At 31.6% G+C, this 22429-nt stretch overlaps 1 protein-coding gene across 1 annotated transcript in view; it reads right to left on the bottom strand.

Moving 5' to 3' along the window:
• Positions 1-4414: 4414 nt before the first annotated feature.
• The window catches only part of LOC143063707 (uncharacterized), a 38861-nt gene continuing 20846 nt past the window's right edge, over positions 4415-22429 (bottom strand). Inside the window, exons 10-16 of the mRNA XM_076236024.1 lie at positions 21166-21640; positions 17657-17852; positions 16895-17030; positions 12866-13719; positions 12463-12570; positions 11381-11463; positions 4415-10327 (exon numbers count right to left, since the gene is read on the bottom strand). Of these exons, the coding sequence (XP_076092139.1) occupies positions 10267-10327; positions 11381-11463; positions 12463-12570; positions 12866-13719; positions 16895-17030; positions 17657-17852; positions 21166-21640 (1913 nt within the window). The 3' untranslated portion in view covers positions 4415-10266. The remainder of the gene's footprint in view (positions 10328-11380; positions 11464-12462; positions 12571-12865; positions 13720-16894; positions 17031-17656; positions 17853-21165; positions 21641-22429) is intronic.

Raw genomic sequence — 22429 nt, 5'->3', positions numbered from 1 at the left:
TTAACAAACACCATAAATGAGATCTAAAATATAAATATACATCTTGTAAATAGAAATATATACCTATATACTGACCTGAGATAATTATAATTCACAAATATTGTAAAAGATATTCATGAACTGAACACATCTGTAACATCCTTAGCTCTGACTGTAGAGAGTCGATTTAAAAACTGCAAATCCATTACAATAGTTCATGTACATATGTATAACACATAAACAGAATTCTGGCCACTGTACTGTGAATTAAGAAATTATTATAATGTTATCAAAAACAAGTTGAGTACCTTATTAATGCTTGTACCAAAAATGTACATGTTCTTCACAGTAATAAAGAAACACAATACCACATACAAATATAGTTTCATTTAGTAAATACATAACATATTTTGCTTGGTGATTGTAAAAGAAAGATAGTAAGTGAACTATTGTACAGTAATAAAATGACAAATAATTTTAGAACTGCAGAGAAATTTACTAACAATGTAATAAGTCTATAAATTCAGCTTCCAAAGAAACTGTACACAGGTGAAAAATTGAGTCTCAAATTCTGTTTGAAGGTTTAATATGACAAAGCATAAGAAAGAGGTATATGGCACTGAATTACTTACTTGATAGAAGGAAAGCACAAGAACAAATGCATTTTCAAAAACCTTGCCTCAGTCAATGACCTACAGTGATACAACATGGACCATTGATGTGTTAACAGATTTTCTTTCAAGTAAAGGACTATATTCTGAACATTACAAAAGATCAATAAAGATTGTGTGGGCCCTCAGGATTATCATACTAACCTGTAGTGGCTGTTTTATTACAAGAAAAAATTTAAAGCAAGAAAGTGTCACGGATGCCCTATACACATTATAATTTTCTATGTTTAGTGGACCGTGGAAATGGGGTAGAATCCCTAATTGGCATTAAAATTAGAAAGATCATATCATAAGGAACATGTGTATTAAGTTTCAAGTTGATTGGACTTCAACTTCATCAAAAACTACCTTGACCAAAAACTTTAACCTGAAGTGGGACAGACGGACCAATGGACGGAGGAACAGACGAACGAACGAACAGATGGACCCACAGATCAGAAAACATAATGCCCATTAATGGGGCATAATTAATGGGGCATAAAAGAGGCAATTAAGAAACCAGATCTCAATAAAATGACCAAAATTATTTCTGTAAAAACAGAAAGAGTCCTAAATCCCAATCTGTTGTTAAGGACTAATAACTTTCAGTTTTGGTCATGATTAGCAAATATGACCGTTTCTGGACCCTTTGGTGAACTAACAATAAAGGCTAATAATGATGAAAAATTTGGATTTATAGTCCACCCTTATGTTATTTTTTTAAAGAAAGTCATAATTTAACTGAAGTTTAAAATCTTCACCTACATTGAGAGGTTTTCGATCATGACAAAACCAGAAAAAGTAAAAATTACAGCAACACCAGTAGATAGTGTAGAAATAATAAATAATCAACTTCAATTATAAATATTTGCTTTGATCTTATTATCATTTACAAGTTTGCACACTTGCAGAGCCTTGAGTGTAAATATCAGTTGATACTAGAGACAAAGATCAAAGTGTTGCTGGTCTTTGTCAAGGGAGAAAAATAACACTTATTCATCAGAATATTGAAACTGAAGCTGATAAACATGTATGTGGTATTGTGAATCTTTTATTTATTGATTAACTGTAAAACCAACAGGATGGGAAATGGGATTCAAAGCGTAATTGTTATGAGATCTAAATGTTTCACCTGAAACATTCTGTACACAACTATTTAGGTGTATATTTCATTTCTGTTGACAAGAATTTCATTGTATAGAACTAATATATGTGTTGAAAACAAAAACACTTTCAGGCATTTTATAATCTTAAAACCTACATCAACAAATCTAAACAAATAGCTTTGAATTCTGCATGAAAATCTCACATGCACATCATGTACCATTAAAGCACCATTTCAAACTCAATTTTTATAATCTTTGGGTTTGAGTGTTCTCTGACTCTCTCATGTCTTTTCTTTAATCCACAGCAGTAAACCAATTATTTCCAAACGTTAAAATTCCTGATATTATAAATGATAAGCACTCAAAATTTAAATTAGAATCACAAAGCTGATTAATCTTTATAAAAGTTATTAACATTATCAATTTAACAGGAGTAAAAACTTTAACCTGACTTCGCACTATCATTTTTTATGTTCAGTAGACCGTGAAATTGGGGTCAAAGCTTTAATTTGGCATGAAAATTAGAAAGATCATATCATAAGGAACATGTGTACCAAGTTTCAAGTTGATTGGACTTCAACTTCATCAAAAACTACCTTGACCAAAAACTTTAACCTGAACCGGGACAGACGGATGGACAAACGAACAGACGGAGGCACAGACCAGAAAACATAATGCCCCTCTACTATCGTAGGTGGGGCATAAAAAAGTGAAAAGAAAACTACAACTAACATGAAATGGAAGAATCCACTCAATAAATATTGAATCACCTGCAATATCCACAACAATGCTAACCATGTTTTGCTATATTTCCAAGGAGTGTTCAAATACCAGAAGAGAAGAAAAGAAAGATTGTAGCAAGTGACATGGAAATGGTCATGCTTGATATGTTATTTCAACCATCTATCATCTAACAAAACTACATGTTTCATAGATTTTACCAGGGCAGAATACAAATTAGAAATCAATCTACAATATCTACTAAGTTCAGAAACTAAATGGACTGTAAAGTGGGTCAACAGATATAGATGGTTGACTGGCGCTGGAAAAGGAGGGATTGTTGTAAAGTGACATAACTTTGCCATTGAAGCACACCATCTATAGAACCCATCAAATTGTTGCTCATAGGTTTAACAAGAAGTGTTAAAATGCCACAATACTATGTAACAATCATCATATATGTGGAAATATCCTATAAATCCTATGAAATGTGAAAATGTAAATATACCAAATTACAGACATCCATACAATAAAGGATAATAATACAACTGCTAAATCTCAACAACTTACTGGCCAATTCAGCTATGACCCTTTATTTTTAAAAAGAAGGTGGTGGGTTATCTCTACTTTGAAGCAACAGCAAAAACAAAGTCAACCATTACAACAATCAACAAGACTTGCTTAGAATAATTAAGCTAAACTGAAAACTATAAAGCTAAATATTTGAAGAAAAAGATCCCTATTAGCAACTAGAATATTTGTATAGTTTTTTCTCACAGGTGCTTTAAAAGTCATGATGTGCATGTCTTTGTAGTCTTGTTCGTTCTATTAAATAAAAAAAAAATATCCTGATTTTGATTGTTCTGGGCTTACTCTACACTCTTTAAATACTAAGGACTCAAGGCAAGTCTATAAGTCTAAATTAACAATCACTCCATGTTATGTTAAAGCAACTTGCGTATACTTTAAGCACTGTAGTCCCTCTTAAAAGGCCTTCCCATCACCACAACTAATGTGGTCTAAAAATAGAGGTTGACTTTGGTAAAGTTAAAGGGCTTTTTAAAAAAAATAAAGAATGTACAATAACACTACTCAAGTGGAGTTTGTCTCTTGAAAATTAGTTACTATCAATAAGCAATATAACTTATTTATGTTACAGTGACAATTGAAACTCACATAATCATCTTGCATTTTTGTGACAATATAATCACAAAAACTGGTATACTTCAGTATGTTTTTATATAAGATTTTATCCTGGTATCTATGACAAGTTTATTTAGTATAAAATGGGAACCTTATGTGAGAGGTTGTTCTTGTGTCTCATTTACAACAGATATTTCCAATATGTAGAAGATATAAGACTGCTCTTGTATGATGGAAAGGCCTCTATTAGGAGGGACAATGTAGGAAATTTTGAGACTACTCTTTACTGTATCTTAATTCATTTGTCTGAATTTAAGGTGGTACCCAACACCTTCACTAAAATTAATTTGGCTCGTTTAATTTTCATAAAATTTTGACAAAGTATTTACTTTGGCCCTTTGACAAAAATATAAAAATTTCAAAAAATTTGAACCAACCGTTTTATCAGAAAAATTACGTTGGTTATATAGCAGTTTGACAAACACTAATTTTGATCATTGAGAAGCTTAATATTCCCATAACAACACAACGTAATTAAAACGTTTAGCTGATTTTTCAGAGTTATCTCCCTGTAGTGTTAGGTAACACCTTAAAAGTAAAACTTGAATACTCATGTATTACTTCTATCATGTTTATATAAATCATTCAACCTATTTTTGTATGACTATATAATCACAAACATGACAAATGATGTTGTATGTATAAACTCATAACAAATGTTTCTCAATAACTATCTATATCAATTCAAAATGTAAAGTAATATATGCATGTAATTATTAAAGACAGTTTTAGTAATGTAATAAAAAGACACACATGTGCAAAACCCAATATAAATTTATTTACCAATATATAGCAATGATAATTAAAACATGATTGTATAGTTACTGTTCATCAAGTTCTGAATTGTATAAGAGTAAACTAGGGGCATAAAAAAAAATCGAGAAATTTAAATATCTTATCAAATAGGAGTTTCAGTGTTATTTTGAATTTATCACAATAACATGAAGAATAAGAATCTAGATGGGGATGTCTTCAAAATTGTCTTATTTTTTTCAGTAACAGCACAAGTTATCTAAATTTCTAATAGTAGGGTGGTTGGATGCAAACAGTGATTTTTTAAGCATGATTTATGGGGAAAATCTTCAATATAATAATAAATTTTCAATAACTGTAACCTATGATTTTGTTGTTTTGTAATATTTCTCCATGATCACAACATGGTAAAATGCTTTTGTTGTAATTATGTAAAAACAATACTTTATTAAGAAACAAATCGAACATAAAAATTAAAATGACAGCAATATACTGTTATTCTAGAAAGAATACCATTCAATTAAATGTGAAATACTAGAAAATAAATGTATAAGTAATTCTTTCTTATTTTTGTGAGTCTTGTTTAAAAAAGAAATATCTAATATATTAAATGACTGCCTTCTGCTGATTGTTTGCACGATTTGCAATGAATGTGGTTTTTTTTTTATTTCACAGCCATAATAAAAGTTTCACATTTTACCATCTATAGTATATTTCCCCATTCCTTAGAGTAAAAATGCAACAGTACAATCTTTCATAAATGTTTAAAAAGATGTCAGAGTTTAAAAAAAAAATATAACCAGACCATTTATTTGGCAACTTAAATTTTATAACCAAAACAATATTACAAATCTACCAAATAGCATCCTTTACAAGTTATAAGTCATTAGTCATCAGACAGCAGTATTTATATTTCAAATTCTGTCTTACATATTGGCAATGGGGCTACAAATTTCTTACATTTAGTATACTGTGAAAGTACTTTTATTCATGGCGTACCAATTTTAGTGAATTGAAATAGCCAACAAAAATACAACTGTTGTCCAAATCAAGACACGAAAAGATCTCCATGTAAGTTTGACAACATGAATAGGGGCATGAGATTACATCAAATATCATCAAATTCACTACGAACAAAGGCAACATAAATCAATGGAGAAAAAACAAATCTGGGTTACTATTCACACTTATACCTCTTATTTCTAATTTAATCTTTAAAAAACTTAAACTACAACTTTAAATCTTTAAATTTCGATATAAAATTACGAATATTAGACAACCAGTGATGATGTGTGATGAAAAAATGGTTAATTATCTCCTCATAACTTTTGAACAATTATTTATCAAAAATTTAATGAATGTTTTTGATAGATAATGAAAGACGTTCAAGTAAAAATGAACACCTTTATATGAAATCTCATAGAAACCATTAAAGGTTGCAATTTCTTTAAATATAGCCAATATCATTTCCCATAGGAACTCCCTTTGCTGCTAAATCTGTGATACTTTTACTATGATGTTTTGTGAAAAATTATATTCCAGAACGGAAAGTTGATATGCACTACAACCGTATTTATTTTATTAAACGCCCCAGGGGCGAAGACAATTTCCGAAAGGGGGGCGTCAATTAGAGAAACGAATTTCGTACCTTACTTCATTGACCTTTACCTGAATTTTGTTGAAACAGACTATGTAACATACACGTGTTTCTTATTGTCTCCATAATCTATAAATAGCGTTTATCGGTAATGTGACCTCATCTAATAATTTGTTAAAATTTATAACGTACTGTGTAACTGACAGATCTATTTTTGGAACTTGTACACACTGTGTTGTATAATCGGAGTGGATTAAAACATGGAGGGGGTCTCATTGGGGGGTTCTGATCCCGGATCCAGCTTACTGTTTTGTCAGATTCCCGCTTCCCACTTACACTATGTACGTAAGCAATTCTCAATTTTTTTGCAATTTCCCGTGTCCCGCTAGACTTCATTTCCCGTTTTCACGGCACAATAATTTGATTTTCACGTGTTAGGCTTACAAAAAATCCCCAATCCCGCGTCACGCTTAGACCCCAATGAGACCCACCATGGACGTTATTGATTTTTTGTTTCATGTTTCTGAGTGACCGGGTCGATGTCTTTGAAATATTGTAATGGGTAAGTTTTAAATTAATTTTTTTAACTACAAAATGGGGGTGTTTATTAGAAGTCAAAAGTTCTGAACACACTATTTTCAGTAGGGGTGCGTTAATTAGAAGGGGGGCTTTAAAAAGAATAAATACGGTATTTATATTCAAAGGTCAAAATATAGGGCTGTGCAACATATTTTCAACATTTATATGCCCTGAGCTTTTATTTTTTAGTTTAAACTTAAACTAAAATACTATACTACCCCTACCTCCACTATTCAACTTCCTAAGAATTGATTTTTTTTTTTTTTTTCTATACTGGTAACATTCCTAAGTTGTGTCTCTATGAGGTGAAATACAGAGATCAGATCTGGAAACAAGTACGTTGACAAATTAACATATCTATAAAAATCATTATTTTATATCTCCCCAAAAGAGGCATGACTTGTGAAACAGCTGTATTTACTAAGTGCAACCTATTAAATAACATGTATCTTTTTTTACGAAAACCTTTTGTAAAAAACCCACTTACATTCAAACCATGAAAATTGATAACCACAAAATAAATTACTTTCACAGTAAAACAACGAAACTGATAAAAATGATGCTTCAATTGGTCATTAAAGTTTGATATGAACAACAGCTTTACCCAAAAGATTACTTGCTACAATTTTGTTTGTTACATAGATGTAAATGTGTTTAAAATATCTATTCGGGTAATGCTGTTGCTCATATATATTTGGAAAAACAACAAGTGAAATTTCAGGTCAAATGCATAAATTTGGAAACGTTAATGACCTAATGATAAATATCACAAAAGAGTCCAGATCATATAAATCTGTTATTTAATTAAATAAATGATTATTTAAAAAAATTGGAAGGGATTTATAGGGACTCCTTGCCTTGTCTGTGATTGCTGCTGTCACTGCCAAAGTGTAGTGTTGAAAAGATGGTCTACTTATAAGGAAAATAGAGAATAAACATAAAATCTTTCTTAAAATGTTTTTTCTTGATCTTGCTGATTAGCTTCTGTCCAGGTTTCATTATTCATGAAGGCTTGCAAATTTATCCTGTCAAAAATATGTAATAAAGGACGGTCAATAAATGTAAGCTGCAAAAATGTCAATCAATCAGTAAATTAATCTAGTCTTTAAAATTTTAATTCAGAAATTATCTCTAGATCATGAAAAAGTTTCCACCCAAAGATTATATAAAATTCTATAAAGGTTTGTTGAATCAATTGATGTGTAACAAACTTTAAACCCAGACTGTATCTACCTGTTTACTCCAAAAATGAGTTCTTTTACAAGAAAAAATTTGGAAAAAAAGAAAAAAAAATATCAATAAAATACAGAGAAAAGAAAATAAAATTTTCCTTTTGATACCCTCTTGTGGTCATACAAAAACTTCTGTCCAAATTTCATAAAGGTTTGAAATGATCTTGATGTCTGAAAAAAATGAAACCACAGACTGAATCTTAATAATGATGATAGAAATCAAAATTCTTTATCTTAAATATTTTATCTATTCTGCAGCTAAAATGCATTCTCCTTTTATTAATAGAAAATTAGGCTTCAATGCAAATGACGACTATATCTCTGGCAATGAATAGTATGTTTGGATCATGAAATTAGATTTTTGAGTTCAAGAGGACTAGTCCAATACAACATAAAATTCATAATCAGTTTGTGTAAAATATCACTTGACTTTTCATCAAGAACTTGAAATAATAGCAGAAGGCAGGATTCAATCTATTTCAGTATGGAACTTTTTTTTTATAACCTAAATGTGTGTACATTGTTCTTGCGCTTCTAGCTATGGCATGATAGTATTAGAAAAATAATGATCTTTACTTGTTTGCAATCCAACCAATTACTTTGATGGCCTTACAAAGAATTTTTTAAGTTAATTTTGTGAGAGGGGCAATTTAACAGGGTCAATGGTCACTTTCAATGTCTATTTTGATCTGGTCATCATCTATTTTGTCATCTTAGTAGGCACAGGATAATAGTGTTCATCCATGTCCGAATTGGTGAATCCTCTTGTGATATGGCAAGCTCATGATAATAGTTTTCATCCATATCTCCATACAAGCTAATAAATATTTCCATTAATAGTCTAGTTTTCCAATCAGTAAATGGTTGTTTGTTTCTTCATCAGACGTGTTGACAAACCACCATATTTAACCCACATACTTAAAATTCATTTTGCAAAATGTTGCATTATCAAAAGCAGACAAATGTAAAGATCTTAATACTTTGATCACTTTCATATAAAATAATTCATTGTTCAAAGAATGTTTTGTTGTTGATTAAGCATGCAATAAGCATGCAAAATTGTGTAGTAAATGACACCTTCTTAAGATGTCCAAGAATATAAACTTTGAATATGTAGTCTACATATATAAACCGGTGTTGTTTCTTGCATTTACGAATGTCCATTCTTTGAGTCATTTTAGTTGATGAATTACAGGTATACTGTCCAAAACTTTCTTCTTATCCAATAAAATCATTTTTTAAAGTCTTGCACAAATAAGCAGTCTTCATAATAACTGTTTCATGTAAAATGTTCTCGGCACTTTCAATCTTCATAATAACTGTTTCATGTAAAATGTTCTCGGCACTTTCAATCTTCATAATAACTGTTTCATGTAAAATGTTCTCGGCACTTTCAATCTTCATAATAACTGTTTCATGTAAAATGTTCTCGGCACTTTCAATCTTCATAATAACTGTTTCATGTAAAATGTTCTCGGCACTTTCAATCTTCATAATAACTGTTTCATGTAAAATGTTCTCGGCACTTTCAATCTGACGATCAAGGTTGTGATTTCATTGGCATCGTCTGTATCTCATAATTCTTTGTTTCATTATAGGTCTAAACGTTACGTCTGTTCACTATGCTTTGTAAATTATTTTGAAAGTGACCAATAATTCATTTCAGAGGAAAGTCCTCACTATGGTTCATTGAAATATATTGTTATATATTCAACTTCCTTATATTTGTGGGTCAAAGATATTAAAAAAAAACATGTGACTGTTCTTTGCTATTATTACATACAAGTATATGTACTATATAAAAGATGCTGATACAAAAACAAATAAATAGCTTTGTCTGAAAGCTAATAACAAAATATCAGATATCTTGATAATAAACAAATGAACCTCATAAAACAACATAAAACATTTATGTTATTTGAACATAGAAGATTAGGAAAGTCAAAAATATTTTCCTTACCATAATTGCCAGATAAATAATTAATAAAATTTACATCAAGTTCTATGTACCTGTTACAATGGTAACAGTGAACACATTCACAATTGTTTATATATCTGCTCTCATTGCAGAAATTTTGTTTCAGCTGATGTTACGTATCAGTGCATTCATTCAAATAAGTTTTTTGCAATCCTCTTGAAATGCAAGCAGACATTATCTGTACATTTTCTGTGAAGTTTTCTTTTGTATTCATCTGTATCTTTAAATCCACTGCAGACAACTGCATTTTTTTCTGCTTCTATATTCACTTCAGACAACTTCCTGTTAACTGCTACCATCTTGATAATTGTAGATTCTTCTTCTTTTAACAACACTATTTCTTACCTGTATCAACTGCATGAAAAAAAAAAACTAACAAAGAAAAATATCATATAAATTATGAATATTCATCTTTTGTTTGTTATTTTTATAAAGTACATTAATCTCTGACTTCTAAGTTGTAATGTCATTATAGAGGTCTCAAATCTGGTATTAATTCCACTGATATGTGTGACAAGTCCAGCATGTGCCTGCAAAGTAGAAAAAAGATCAAAAGATATTTTTTTTTAACATATAATAAGATTTATATACATTTTGAAGCTGGTGGTTTTGGTGGTCTTAGCGGTCAAACTACTGTATCACTAGCTTGTCAAAAAAGATGTTGTATGTTTGAATCTCACAAATGTTACACTCTGAACTTAATTGACTTGGATTGTCAGTTTTTCTACAGAACATCAGTGATTCTCTCTTGGCACTCAGTCTTCCATCAACAATAAAGACACACAATATAGTACTATAATTCTGACGGTGGTGTTAAACACCAACCAATCAATTATCTTGTACAAGGACAGGTCAACACAGTAATTTTTTTGGTACTTGACATGTATGCTTTCTCATTAATGTATACCTGGCATCTCATGAAAGAATAACTAATTGTTTCAAGTTCCTGCAAAATGAATATGTTAGAATTCATTATTCATATTAACTACTTTTTGGTTCAGAGAAAAATATCTGATTGCAAGATTATAATGATTTACATTGCATTTTTTCTTTTTGTAGGTCAAGGAGTATCTTTATATTGTATCAATTAAATACTGTATTGCAAACAAAACAACAACTTTTCAATAGAAATCTGAGTATAAAAAGGGTCCTTCTGTCAGACTTTCTTTTTTAATTAAACTACTTTCCATGAAATTAGAATAATAATATTTGTATAAACATGATAAATATGGAGTATAATCAAATGATATGGATCGTTTTGGTTATATTGCTCCATTCAGCAAATCATGCAAAAATTCAAAAGATGGTACATACACAATTATTTGTCTCTAAACCATAGCGGTAGGTTCATACAGTAATGGCTGAAATTTGAAACGAATTCAAGTTTCGACTTTAAGCCTTGCCAATGAAACATTTTAAACAAATAAATAAAATCAAGTATCGGTAAGTTAAAGTATTAGAGACAACAATCTATCTAGCATTAAAAGAGTATCTACAGCACTATAAAATGTGTCTTCATAAAATATTGTCATTTCCAATTCAAAAATGTAACTTTATTATACGTATATACAATATATAGGTACCTGTTATATTTATTTTTGAATTCTGAGGCATTCTTTGAATCCATGAATACAATAAATGCAGATTTCCCAGCCCTCTGATAACCCTGTAATTGACAAAATTATATTGAATAAAAATAACATATAAGCCAAGTTGCCATATATACAATGTATGAGAAAGAGCGTTTTTTAACGGCAACTGTTTTTGCATATTTGTTGTGAGACCACAAAGACTGCTGACAATTTATGACAAATGATGGATATGCAAATATTTGCCTAATTATTAGTCTATCAATCACTGCCTTGACTAACCTTTGAAAAGTGACCTAAAAAAGAAAGGTCTTTTTCACCACAAGGTGGACTACTCACCTTAGATTTACAAAAGTTTAATAAATATTGTCTACAAATTTCTTTTCCTAAAAATTGCAATCTATTTATTGGATTTGTGACATTAACCATAGGGTAAAAGGTTAGTTAAGATATAATCTAATGTTTAGAAGATGTCTTGAAATAAAGCTTTTCCTAAAACTTTAGTAGGTAATGTGATTTGACCTAAAAATCAGACCTTGACCCTTCAACTTGGTATTTTACAGCAAATTTTGATAAAGATTGAATGTATGGTTCAAATGATATCATCTAGAAAACAGAGTAAAATTTCTGCCTATCAACTGCTGCTTTGATCTTTGACCTTGTAATCTTAACTCTTATTTACACAAGAACTAGTTCAGAAGGGTTTCTTATAACCACAAGATTCAGTTTAGACAGATTTCTTATGAAAATCACAACAGATGCCACATCAGAATCTGCTAGATTCAGTTTAGACAGATTTCTTATGAAAATTACAACAGACGCCACATCAGAATCTGCTAACACATCCAGAGCACTGGAGATTAGCCCCTATCTGGGTGGTTGGTTCATACTGTTCACGCAATTTGTCGTTTTTTTGCCATGGTTTTGTTGATTTTTCTTTGACTTGTATCTGCTGTTGGTTTGTTATTTTTTGCAAAGGATTCAATTTAAATAGACTTTTTAGTTAATATATGGATTGGTTATATATTTAAAAAAAAGATATTTAACAATGGAACAACAATGGAACAACAATGTACCTGGAACGGGCCCACACAGCCACATAAAGATTTAATGGTGTTATCTGATGTTGATAAAGATAAGTTGTCTATCCTAACTGTTCTTTTAGAATCTCCTCCTTGGTAACTCTGTAATAAATGAATATAACTCAAATTTGACAAACATTTAAAAGGTATATAATTATAAAAAGATAATTTATTGTGAAAGGACGGCAAACTTTAAACAAAAATGTAAACAACTGTTATAAAGTAAAAGTATTATTCAAATCAAAGAATTAATCTTTTATTCAACAGACTTACACAAAACAATATAGACAAATCTTGCTATTATTTAAGTTTATTAATGCACAGCAAGTATTTTTACCGTATATATCTTCAAAATAAGCTAGGTGTATATTTTATTTCTAAATGAAGTTCTACTTACAGTGATTCCAGCAGGAGGGCTTGAAGCTATAACTGTTCTTGTACTACCACCTTGATCTGCCAGCACTACCTCCCTATTACTAGCCACAACAACTCTCTGTGGGGATTTCTGTGGGGAGAGCATGACAGGAGTTGGTAATGTTTGTGATGCAAACTTTGCCTCAGCGGCAGCTTCTTCCTCTGGGGTGAGAGGAACCATAACGGTCTCCTGAGACAGAATATCGCCTTGTGCATTGCGCTTTGTCCTTATAATTTTTTTCATTCTTTTCACAGTTGGCACTTTTACTTGCCTATTACCTGATCCACTTTCCTCCTGCGCTTTTAACTGCTTTTGATGTCTGAAATCTTCTATAACCTCCACAGCTGTGCGCCTGTCAACAAAGTTATCTCCTGTTTCTGGTATGTCTCCTTTTTCATTGATATTTGTAACTGTGAATGATTTCAAAAGAGTGACTGGTCCACTGCCATGAACTTCCATTGTCTGACCTCGTCTTAAAAGTTGTCCACCCCTTCCTGTATTATTTACTAACTGTCCTCTACCTCTCTGTACACCTCTTCCTCTCCCATTACCTTGAAAACTTGTACCTTCAATAGTTTGGTGCTGCTGGCCTTGACCTCTGTTTGAAGGAAATCCTCTTTGCTGTCCTCTCTGACCACGTCCACCAGGATTACCTCTTGCAAATTGACCTTGGTTGGATGGTTGTGCTGATTGAACCTGACCTCTGTTTGCAGGGTGACCTCTTTGACCTTGACCCCTATTCAATGGTTGACCTCTACCAACACTGGTAGTACTGATCTGTGATACACTGTCAGAGGACTCAGAATCAGCACTTTCTAACTCTGATATATCCTTCCCTGGAATAGATATTACAAAAATAATTATTGTGAAATCCATATATGGCAAGGAATACTCATGATTGAGTTCTAAAATAAGACCACCTCATCTGGATGGATTTATGACTATTTTGAAAGTCTACTTAGAAATACATACCCTACTGCTATCAGTGTTCTCCCCAGGATTTTTGGATAGCGCTGTGGTAAGCGCGTAATTTTCGACAATTCTCAGTAACTTTATTGCGGGGCGCGGTTTGTTTGTAATTGATTTGTTATGTGTTTTTATTATATCATGCTGTTGATGTTTCCTCTTGTTATGATGTCCTTGTCATGCTCATGGAAGTTACAGTGTATCCCTTAATGATGCTTTGTTTGTTAATGTTATTGTCCGGATATAGAAGTCTGAAGAGTATTTTTTTCTCCATTGTAAATTCATATATTAAATCCTCATACTATCTATGTATAAAACTGAAGGAAGAGTCTTTTTCCAGGATGGATCTACACCAGACTGCCTGTGCCAAGATTTCTTAGCACCATCAGGTAATGTTGCAGAACATGTAGGACCAACAATAAAGTCATTGTCAGCCTTCTGTTTGGTTTTGTAACAAACTGTAGCAGTGTACTGTTTACCTTACGACGTTTGACAGGAATTGACATTTTTTAGCATAAAGATTTCTCATTTTTATGACCTAAACGTTTTATAATATTTAAATGGCCTCATCCAAGCATCGAGAAAGTAAAATTTCTCAAGTCGTATCAGCTTGGGGTTTGTTTTGCTAATCATATCCTCTCAAATTGTTATCAAATGGAAGAATTTCTGACTAAATTATAAGTTCGAATAGGGGATAATTAATATTTAAAAGACTTGATCATTTTCGGGGTTCGTATGGATAGTAAACCCGGCAAATAATTTGTAACAAACCCCCGTGTTTGATCGTTTTTAAAATCATCGTTTGTTCAAAGTTCGTAAAACAAGTTTGTGAGTGACGTCGGGAAATGCGGTCAATTCATTTCATCACATTTCATTCATATATGCCTCTATATTTTCTTTAAATTAAAAAAATCGATGTCAATGTTGAAATCTTTGTTTATTTTGATCTTCCAAAAACGCCATTTTGTAAAATTTATTAGACTGGTCCCGCGAAGTTACTTTAATACAACGGAAATAATTCATTCAAAAATCGTAAACCAGTCGATCACGTGATCCGAAGTGAAAAATAAGCGGGAAATTTGAAAAAAAATATAGCGACGTGGTTGCGTTGGATAGCGCTGCGGTCAGTGCAATAGGACAGTGGGGAATTGCAATAGCGCTGAAAAGCGCTGTGCTAAAACGGCCTGGGGAGAACACTGTGCTATGTAATAATATATTTTAAAAGGCTTGATTTACACAGCAACATTTAAAACTTTCAAATTTCAGATTCTTTGTTTCCAACACAACTAATGACGAGAGTGCACACACTGAAATGTCTCGCCTTCTTTATTAATCATTGATATTATGTTGATAGTCCTAAATCTAAAGCTTACTTACAACTGTCACATAAACTTAACATTAACCAAGAACACTAATCATTGACCAATGAACCATTAAAATGAGGTCACGGTCAGTTGAACCATGCCAGTCAGGCATGTACAGCTTATAATTCTTCTATACAACAAATATAGTTGACCTATTGCTTATAGTTTTAGAATAACAGACTAAAACACAAAAACTGAACACTGAGCAATGAACCGTAAAAATGAGGTCGAGGTAAAAAAAACCTGCGGGACTGACATATAAATCACAAAATATATCCATACACCAAATGTAGTTGACCTATTGCATATTGTATTAGAAAAAAAGACCAAAACTCAAAAACTTAACTTTGACCAATGAAACATGAAAATGAGGTCAAGGCCAGATGACACCTGCCAGCTAGACATGTACACCTTACAATCATTCCATACACCAAATATAGTAGACCTATTGAATACAGTATAAGAAAAACAGACTAAAACACAAAAAATTAACTATAACAACTGAACCATGAAAATGAGGTCAAGGTCAGATGACAGCTGCCAGTTGGACATGTACACCTTACAGTCCTTCCATACACCGAATATACTAGACCTATTGCTTATAGTATATGGACTTGACCACCAAAACTTAACCTTGTTCAATGATCCATGAAATGGGGTCATGGTCAATTGAAAACTGTCTGACGGGCATGAGGACCTTGCAAGGTACGCAAATTTCAAATATAGTTATCCTATTACTTATAATAAGAGAGAATTTAATATTACAAAAAATCTTAACTTTTTTTCAAGTAGTCACTGAACCATGAAAATGAGGTCAAGGACATAGGACATTTGACTGACGGAAACTTCATAATATGAGGCATCTATATACAAAGTACGAAGCATCCAGGTCTTCCACCTTCTAAAATATAAAGCTTTTAAGAAGTTAGCTAACGCCGCCACCACTGCCGGATCACTATCCCTATGTCGAGCTTTCTGCAACAAAAGTTGCAGGCTCGACAAAAACTGCAAATCAATAAAGTATAACATTTCTAAATTTCTAACAAAAGATGAATATACAAAGTATTGTTGATGTGGACATTTGTTAATATACATAAAAAAACAAGAATGTGTCCCTAGAACACGGATGCCTCATCCGCACTATAATTTTCAATGTTGACTGTGAAAATGGAGAAAAATCTCTAATTTGGCATTAAAATAAGAAGGATCATATCATAGGAAACATGTGTACTAAGTTTATAGTTGATTGGACTTCAACTTCATCAAAAGCTACCTCGACCAAAAACTTTAACCTGAGGCAGGACGAATGACGCACAGACCAGAAAACATAATGCCCATAAATGGGGCATAATAAAAATCAATTTGATGTATGTTTAATAAATTGAAACTTGGGATTTAGTTTCTCTTATATTACTATGAATATTGATTTTTAAGTGAACAATCTATTCTTTGCATTTACGTCCTTATTTACACGAGTTATTTGACCACATGCACATCTGTATCTTTGATCTTTGAGTAAACTTCCACTACATCCAATAAACCAGTTAAAAGTAAGTGCACTTTCAAGATTATAAGAGGACAGACGGACTGAACAAGTGTGATTCCTATATATTCTGTTCACAGAGGTTCGTTAATGGTAGTTCCATTTTAAGAGGCTTAAAAGAAGTGATGTCAAAGTTACCTTGTTTAGCTAGTTTTTCTTCAAGCTCTTTCCTTCTAATGGTGGCTGCTTGCTGCCTTTTCAGTTCCTTTTGCCTTTGAATGGTTGCCCTCATTTCCTTCTGGGCTGCTATCTTTTTCAAATAATCGTCTTCAACCTAGTAAAATATGCTCAATAATTAAGATTAAGAAGAATGTGTCCATAGAACATGGACTACCATTTTCTTTGTTCAGTGTACCATGAAATTTGGGTAAAACTCTAATTTGGCATTAAAATTAGAAAGATCATATCATAGAGAATATGTGTACTAAGTTTCAAGTTGATTGGACTTCATCTTCATCAAAATCTACCTTGACCAAAAACTGTAACCTGAAGCAGGTCTCCAGGTCTCGCCTGTGATTGCTACTGTCAGTGAAAAAATGTTGTCTTGATTGCCAAAACTATTAAAGTCATTTATGAGTAAAATATAAAAAAAATCAAATTTTTTCTTCAAATACTGTAAATTCAGAAATTATTGCGTGTATTTATTATTGTGAATTTGTCATTTTAAACCTAAATGCGATTTTAATTTTTACGATTTTGAGACAAATCCTGTTTAATTCATATAAAATATTTCAAAATTTGAGTTTAAATTATTGCGATTACAACTCTGTCGAATTTTTGGCAATAATAAAAACCTCACAATAATTTCTGAATTTACAGTACTATAAAGCTTACATCGAAGTTTCATTCCATTCCATAAGGGTTATTGATCATAAACAATTGGATTTATAAAGAACATACTTTTGTCGTTATTCCAGATTTAAGCTGCTTCGGTGGTGATGAGCTCTCATCTTCTGATGACGGTCTTTTAATTGTTTGGCGACCAATGACAGGTATATTCTGAATTGCTCCAAATTTCTTCATTCTAGCTTCTTTTGCTTTCTGCAAAACTTTGTTACCCGCCTGTTGTTGCAATGATGGTCTAGGTCCTTGAAATCTAAAAATAGAACACATTGATTTTTTTTATTCAAGAATAGAAGTAGAACACCTAAATTAAATACTTTAACTGAGCCAGGCAAACATTAAATAAGAATTTTTATCAACTGTGTGCAAAGTATGTAGTGGTTAAAAAAAAAAAAAATTTTTTAATTACAAGGGCATTAGCTTCTTGTTCAATTATTAATGAAAGTGAAATAGTGGAATGATTTATATAATACATAGCTTGCTTGTCTAGTTTGTATATATGTAACGGTTTATTTCTTCCTCTGTGATATTTTATCCTGGGGATAATTTGTCACAGTAATTTTTTTCCAGACATGGTATTTCACAGGTAGTTTTTTCCAGAGGAGTGAAATTCTATCTGTGTTATGCGGAGAGTATGTACCAGTATATATATGCCATACCATATTTCACAGAGCCTTGTGAAATAGAGTCCCATTAACTGCTATGTAAGTTACTCGCAATCAATATATACCTGACTTAAATTATAAAATGTTTCACAAAGGTAGAACAAATTTGCATAATTTATCAATCAAAGGGAGGTAATTATGAGCAATTTATATTTTAAAGATTCTAATATAATATATTCCTGAATCTATTTCATAGTGAAATTTGTCCTTGAATCTTATTTTTTATATCTTCATTTATATAAAAAGATGACTTACAACATGATTTAATAAGACAGATAACATTTCACAGATAAGTACTATCCAGCTGTTGAAATTGCTTTTGTTCCAATATATTGTTATGCTATGATTTATCTGATTTCCTTATAATCAACAACTACAGCTTTGTCACCAGACAAAACTATTTATATAGTTAAAATTTCATCATACTCAAATTCTTTCATTACTGTTAACAGTAGTAATGCAACTATATTTCTACCTTTACGAAATACATGTAAAAGTGAGTTGTTTTCAGATCTCGGTACAAATATAAATTAAAAGTCTTGGTTATTGTATAGAAAGGTATATACTATGAGTCTATGAAAATTAGAGCGAGAGGCTTTGCCCCAAGCTCTTATTTTCATAGTATATACCTCTCTATACAATATCCAATTTATCACATATTTACAACTTGAGTAATCCTGTAATTAGTCTATTGATATGTTTTGGCTGACTGGATGTAGCTCATTTACGTAGTTTTTTAAATCTACTCACTATAATATCATTGTAAAAATGGGATTTCAAAGGCCCTTGACTTTAGAATGTAAAGAAGGTAGCTGCTGGTGTAAGTATGTTTATTGATATGAACGAAGCGTTGTTTTACTATACATGTACTTATTTACATGGTAAGATGACAAAATGAATTGACCAAGAGCAGACAATTCTTAAACTGCAGTGAAAGCTTTACATTCTTGAAAACATTTTTTTAATTTCACATAAAACCTAAAACTATCTTAATACAAACAGTTGGATCCCCCTCCCACATCTTTGGTTGAAACACCTTTTAAAAATGGCTGGATCTGCCCCTGGTATGTACCCATAGGTAGTCTAGTGGATAGTTTATATGCATGAAATATTTGTCACTGGACATTAGGCAACCAATTATCGACCAATTTATGACTAAATATATCAAATTGCTTTATTAATAATTTCCCTTCAAAAGATTCATGGTTGACCCTTTTTGTGTACAAAGTAATTGCATGGAACATAAAGGATTACAAATTTTAGATTGAGTTGTACTTTAATCAAGGTATAAAGCACCATTATTATTACTCTTTATTTAAATGAAAGAAACTTTTTTAATTGTCAAAACAATCTTTTTGAAAACTAATTACAAACTATTTAGTTAAATTTGGAACACATCATTTATTTCAAAATAGTCAGTAGCAATTTCTGTTCTAATATCTTGATTACAATAATACAATGAAATCTTACCCTTGTGGTCATTCATGCATAGTTACTTAGTACACGGAAAAAGTATGTACTATGAAAATTAGAAGGCAAATTCAAGCAATTTGATTGGACGAGAAGTTGTAAATATGTGCTAAATTCATTCTTCACAATTAAGAGACACCAAATTCTACAATTTAATTGGTTGAGAGCACTTTGCTATATTCTAAACTTACCTTATTTAATCATGATATCATTTCACAATTACAATCTTTGAAATTACTTCTAGTTTTCTTTCTTATATTTCATGATTATTTTCTTTTTAAAAGAATGATTTTACTTGAATATTTCAGCAATTTTTTTCAATGATAATTTTTGAAATTATTTCCCATTATAATACATTTTAACAATTTAGCTTTCAATCAAATACACTATTATTATTTCATACTATTTGTAAAGGTTAAGTTTTTTCGAATAACTATCATGACTATTCAATAAGTTAACTACCCAGATAGAATTTCACAGCAAAGGAAAAAATATCCCATAAAAATATTTTCCTCCGGATAAAAAAATAACAACCACTGTGACATTTTTTCCTCTGGATCAAAGGAGAAGGTTCACGAAGGGTTAAAATTGGCCCTGATTTTTTTATGTTTTTTAAATTGGGGCAAAAAATTACAAATGTCACATAGAAATACTTGTGATAATACTACTAAGACAAAAATATTTTTTCTGGCACTTTCCTTTACTCTTTATGGAGCAATGACCCCTTAAATAAGCATAATTTGTATTAAAAGGTCAATTTTGGTACTTTTTTTCCATAATTTTAATTGTTTTTGGAATAATTAAAAGTTTTTATATTGATGAAATCTATATCAAAATTGGAATCGTATGGTTACAACACATTCTGGATCGTAGGTGGCGGCCAAGGTGTTTCAAAGGCTTTTAGGTCTGAAAAATGCACAAAATCATCATATTTTGAAAAAATGTCCAAAATGGGCTTACTTTGGCGAATATCGTGTAGTCTTATGAAAAGAACTGATATATTTAGCATTTATACTTTTGAAATAGACCCATTTACGAACCAAATTTAGACCTTTTCGGTGTTTTATGATAAAGTTGATATTTTAGGCCATTTTGTGCTATTAGTGAACCTTGTCCTTTCACCCGGATATAATTTTGCTTTACATATACACATTTACTCTGCATGGCGATTTAGATTGATATCTGCAAACAATACTGGTAAAAATAAATACAAATTTTTACACGTCACAAAAGTGTAAAATATAGGCATATAAAATGTTTAGTTCTTGGTTATCTGACTTTTGTTATAGTTCAACCCTGTTTTAAATGATCATTTCTAATCATGAGCATAATAGTCATGGTCTGTTTCCAAAATTACTACACAATAGAATAACAAAGTTAGATGATAGACACAGTTTTTAAAATTTTTGTTATCAACATGTATACATGTACCTGTTATTCGGGGTCTGTTGTCCATTCAAAGGTCTATGGCCACTCATTAAAGGTTGTCTTTGTGGTCTAATATTATTTCTAGGTTGATGAGGCATTCGTGGCTGTACCTGTTGATGCATTCGTGGCTGATTTGGTTGATGCATTCTTGTTGGAGGTTGTTGATGCATTCTTGGTTGAGGCTGGAACCGTTGCTCCTGTAAAAATGGATTTGGCCGTGGAGGCTCCATAGGTCCATGTTGATCAAAATGTCTTGGACCTGGACTGCCGTGCCTATGGCGATCAAAATGATTTCCACGAAATTCATCAGGTCTTGGAGGTATATCATGTGGAAAGTTTGGCCCTGGGGGTCCACGATGGTAAGGAGGATGCTCATGTGGGTGTGGCTGAGGTCCCCCAAAATTTCCTGAATTTACATGAGGTGGTGGTCCACCATACAAAGGTCTGGAATCTTGCGGTTGCTGAAATCTAGGTGGACCTGAAAAATGATCAAATTTTTTGATAAGCTAATTGAAAAATAACTACATAGTGCTGCATCTATAATTGGAGATTGCATACATTTAAATTCTCATTTTTTTTAATATAAAGTATGACCTGTGTTATCTGACACACTGGGGGACCAGAAAAAATGTTGGATTAAGCAGGGTGTCGGAATACTCAGGTTTTTCTGCAAAGATAGGCATATTTTGGGACCTTGAAAATTTGTCGATTCAAGCAGGATGTTTGAATACTCAGGTGTCAGATTAGGCGGGAATACTGTACATATTAAAATATAATATAAGATACAAATCAAGGATACAGCAATTCAATAACATACAAAAAACTGGAAGAAATCTATATATAGTATTATAGCATACAGTTTTAGTGATTAAGATATGAGATATAATTATAAAAATTATTTATTTAAAGCTTGATTGTAAATGATTGTCCAAGATGGGACACAATTATTGAAGTGCTAGTCAAAGACAAACATTTTCATTGAGAAACCAGATGCTACACAGGGCGCAGCTTTAAACGTCGGACCGCAGAGGTCGAGCTCTGAACAGTTGGAGCAATGGACACAACATTTTTAAAAATTTTTTTGATACAGCTCTGAATTTGGTCAAATGAACTTAATTTGTTTTTCCTTTTGAGCAATACACTATGCTGTTGAATATAAAATCCCTCAAAAAAAAAAATATTTGAAGAATAATTCTTTTTAATTTCTGAAATCTGAAATGAGAAATTTTTTATACCCCCCCCCCCCACACCTCCAATTTTTTTTTTC

The sequence above is a fragment of the Mytilus galloprovincialis genome, chromosome 2 (genome assembly GCF_965363235.1).
Source record: "Mytilus galloprovincialis chromosome 2, xbMytGall1.hap1.1, whole genome shotgun sequence".
Taxonomy (NCBI): Eukaryota; Metazoa; Mollusca; class Bivalvia; order Mytilida; family Mytilidae; genus Mytilus; species Mytilus galloprovincialis.
The sequence above is the reverse complement of the archived record's forward strand: the minus strand, read 5'-3'. Positions and strand labels throughout refer to the sequence as shown.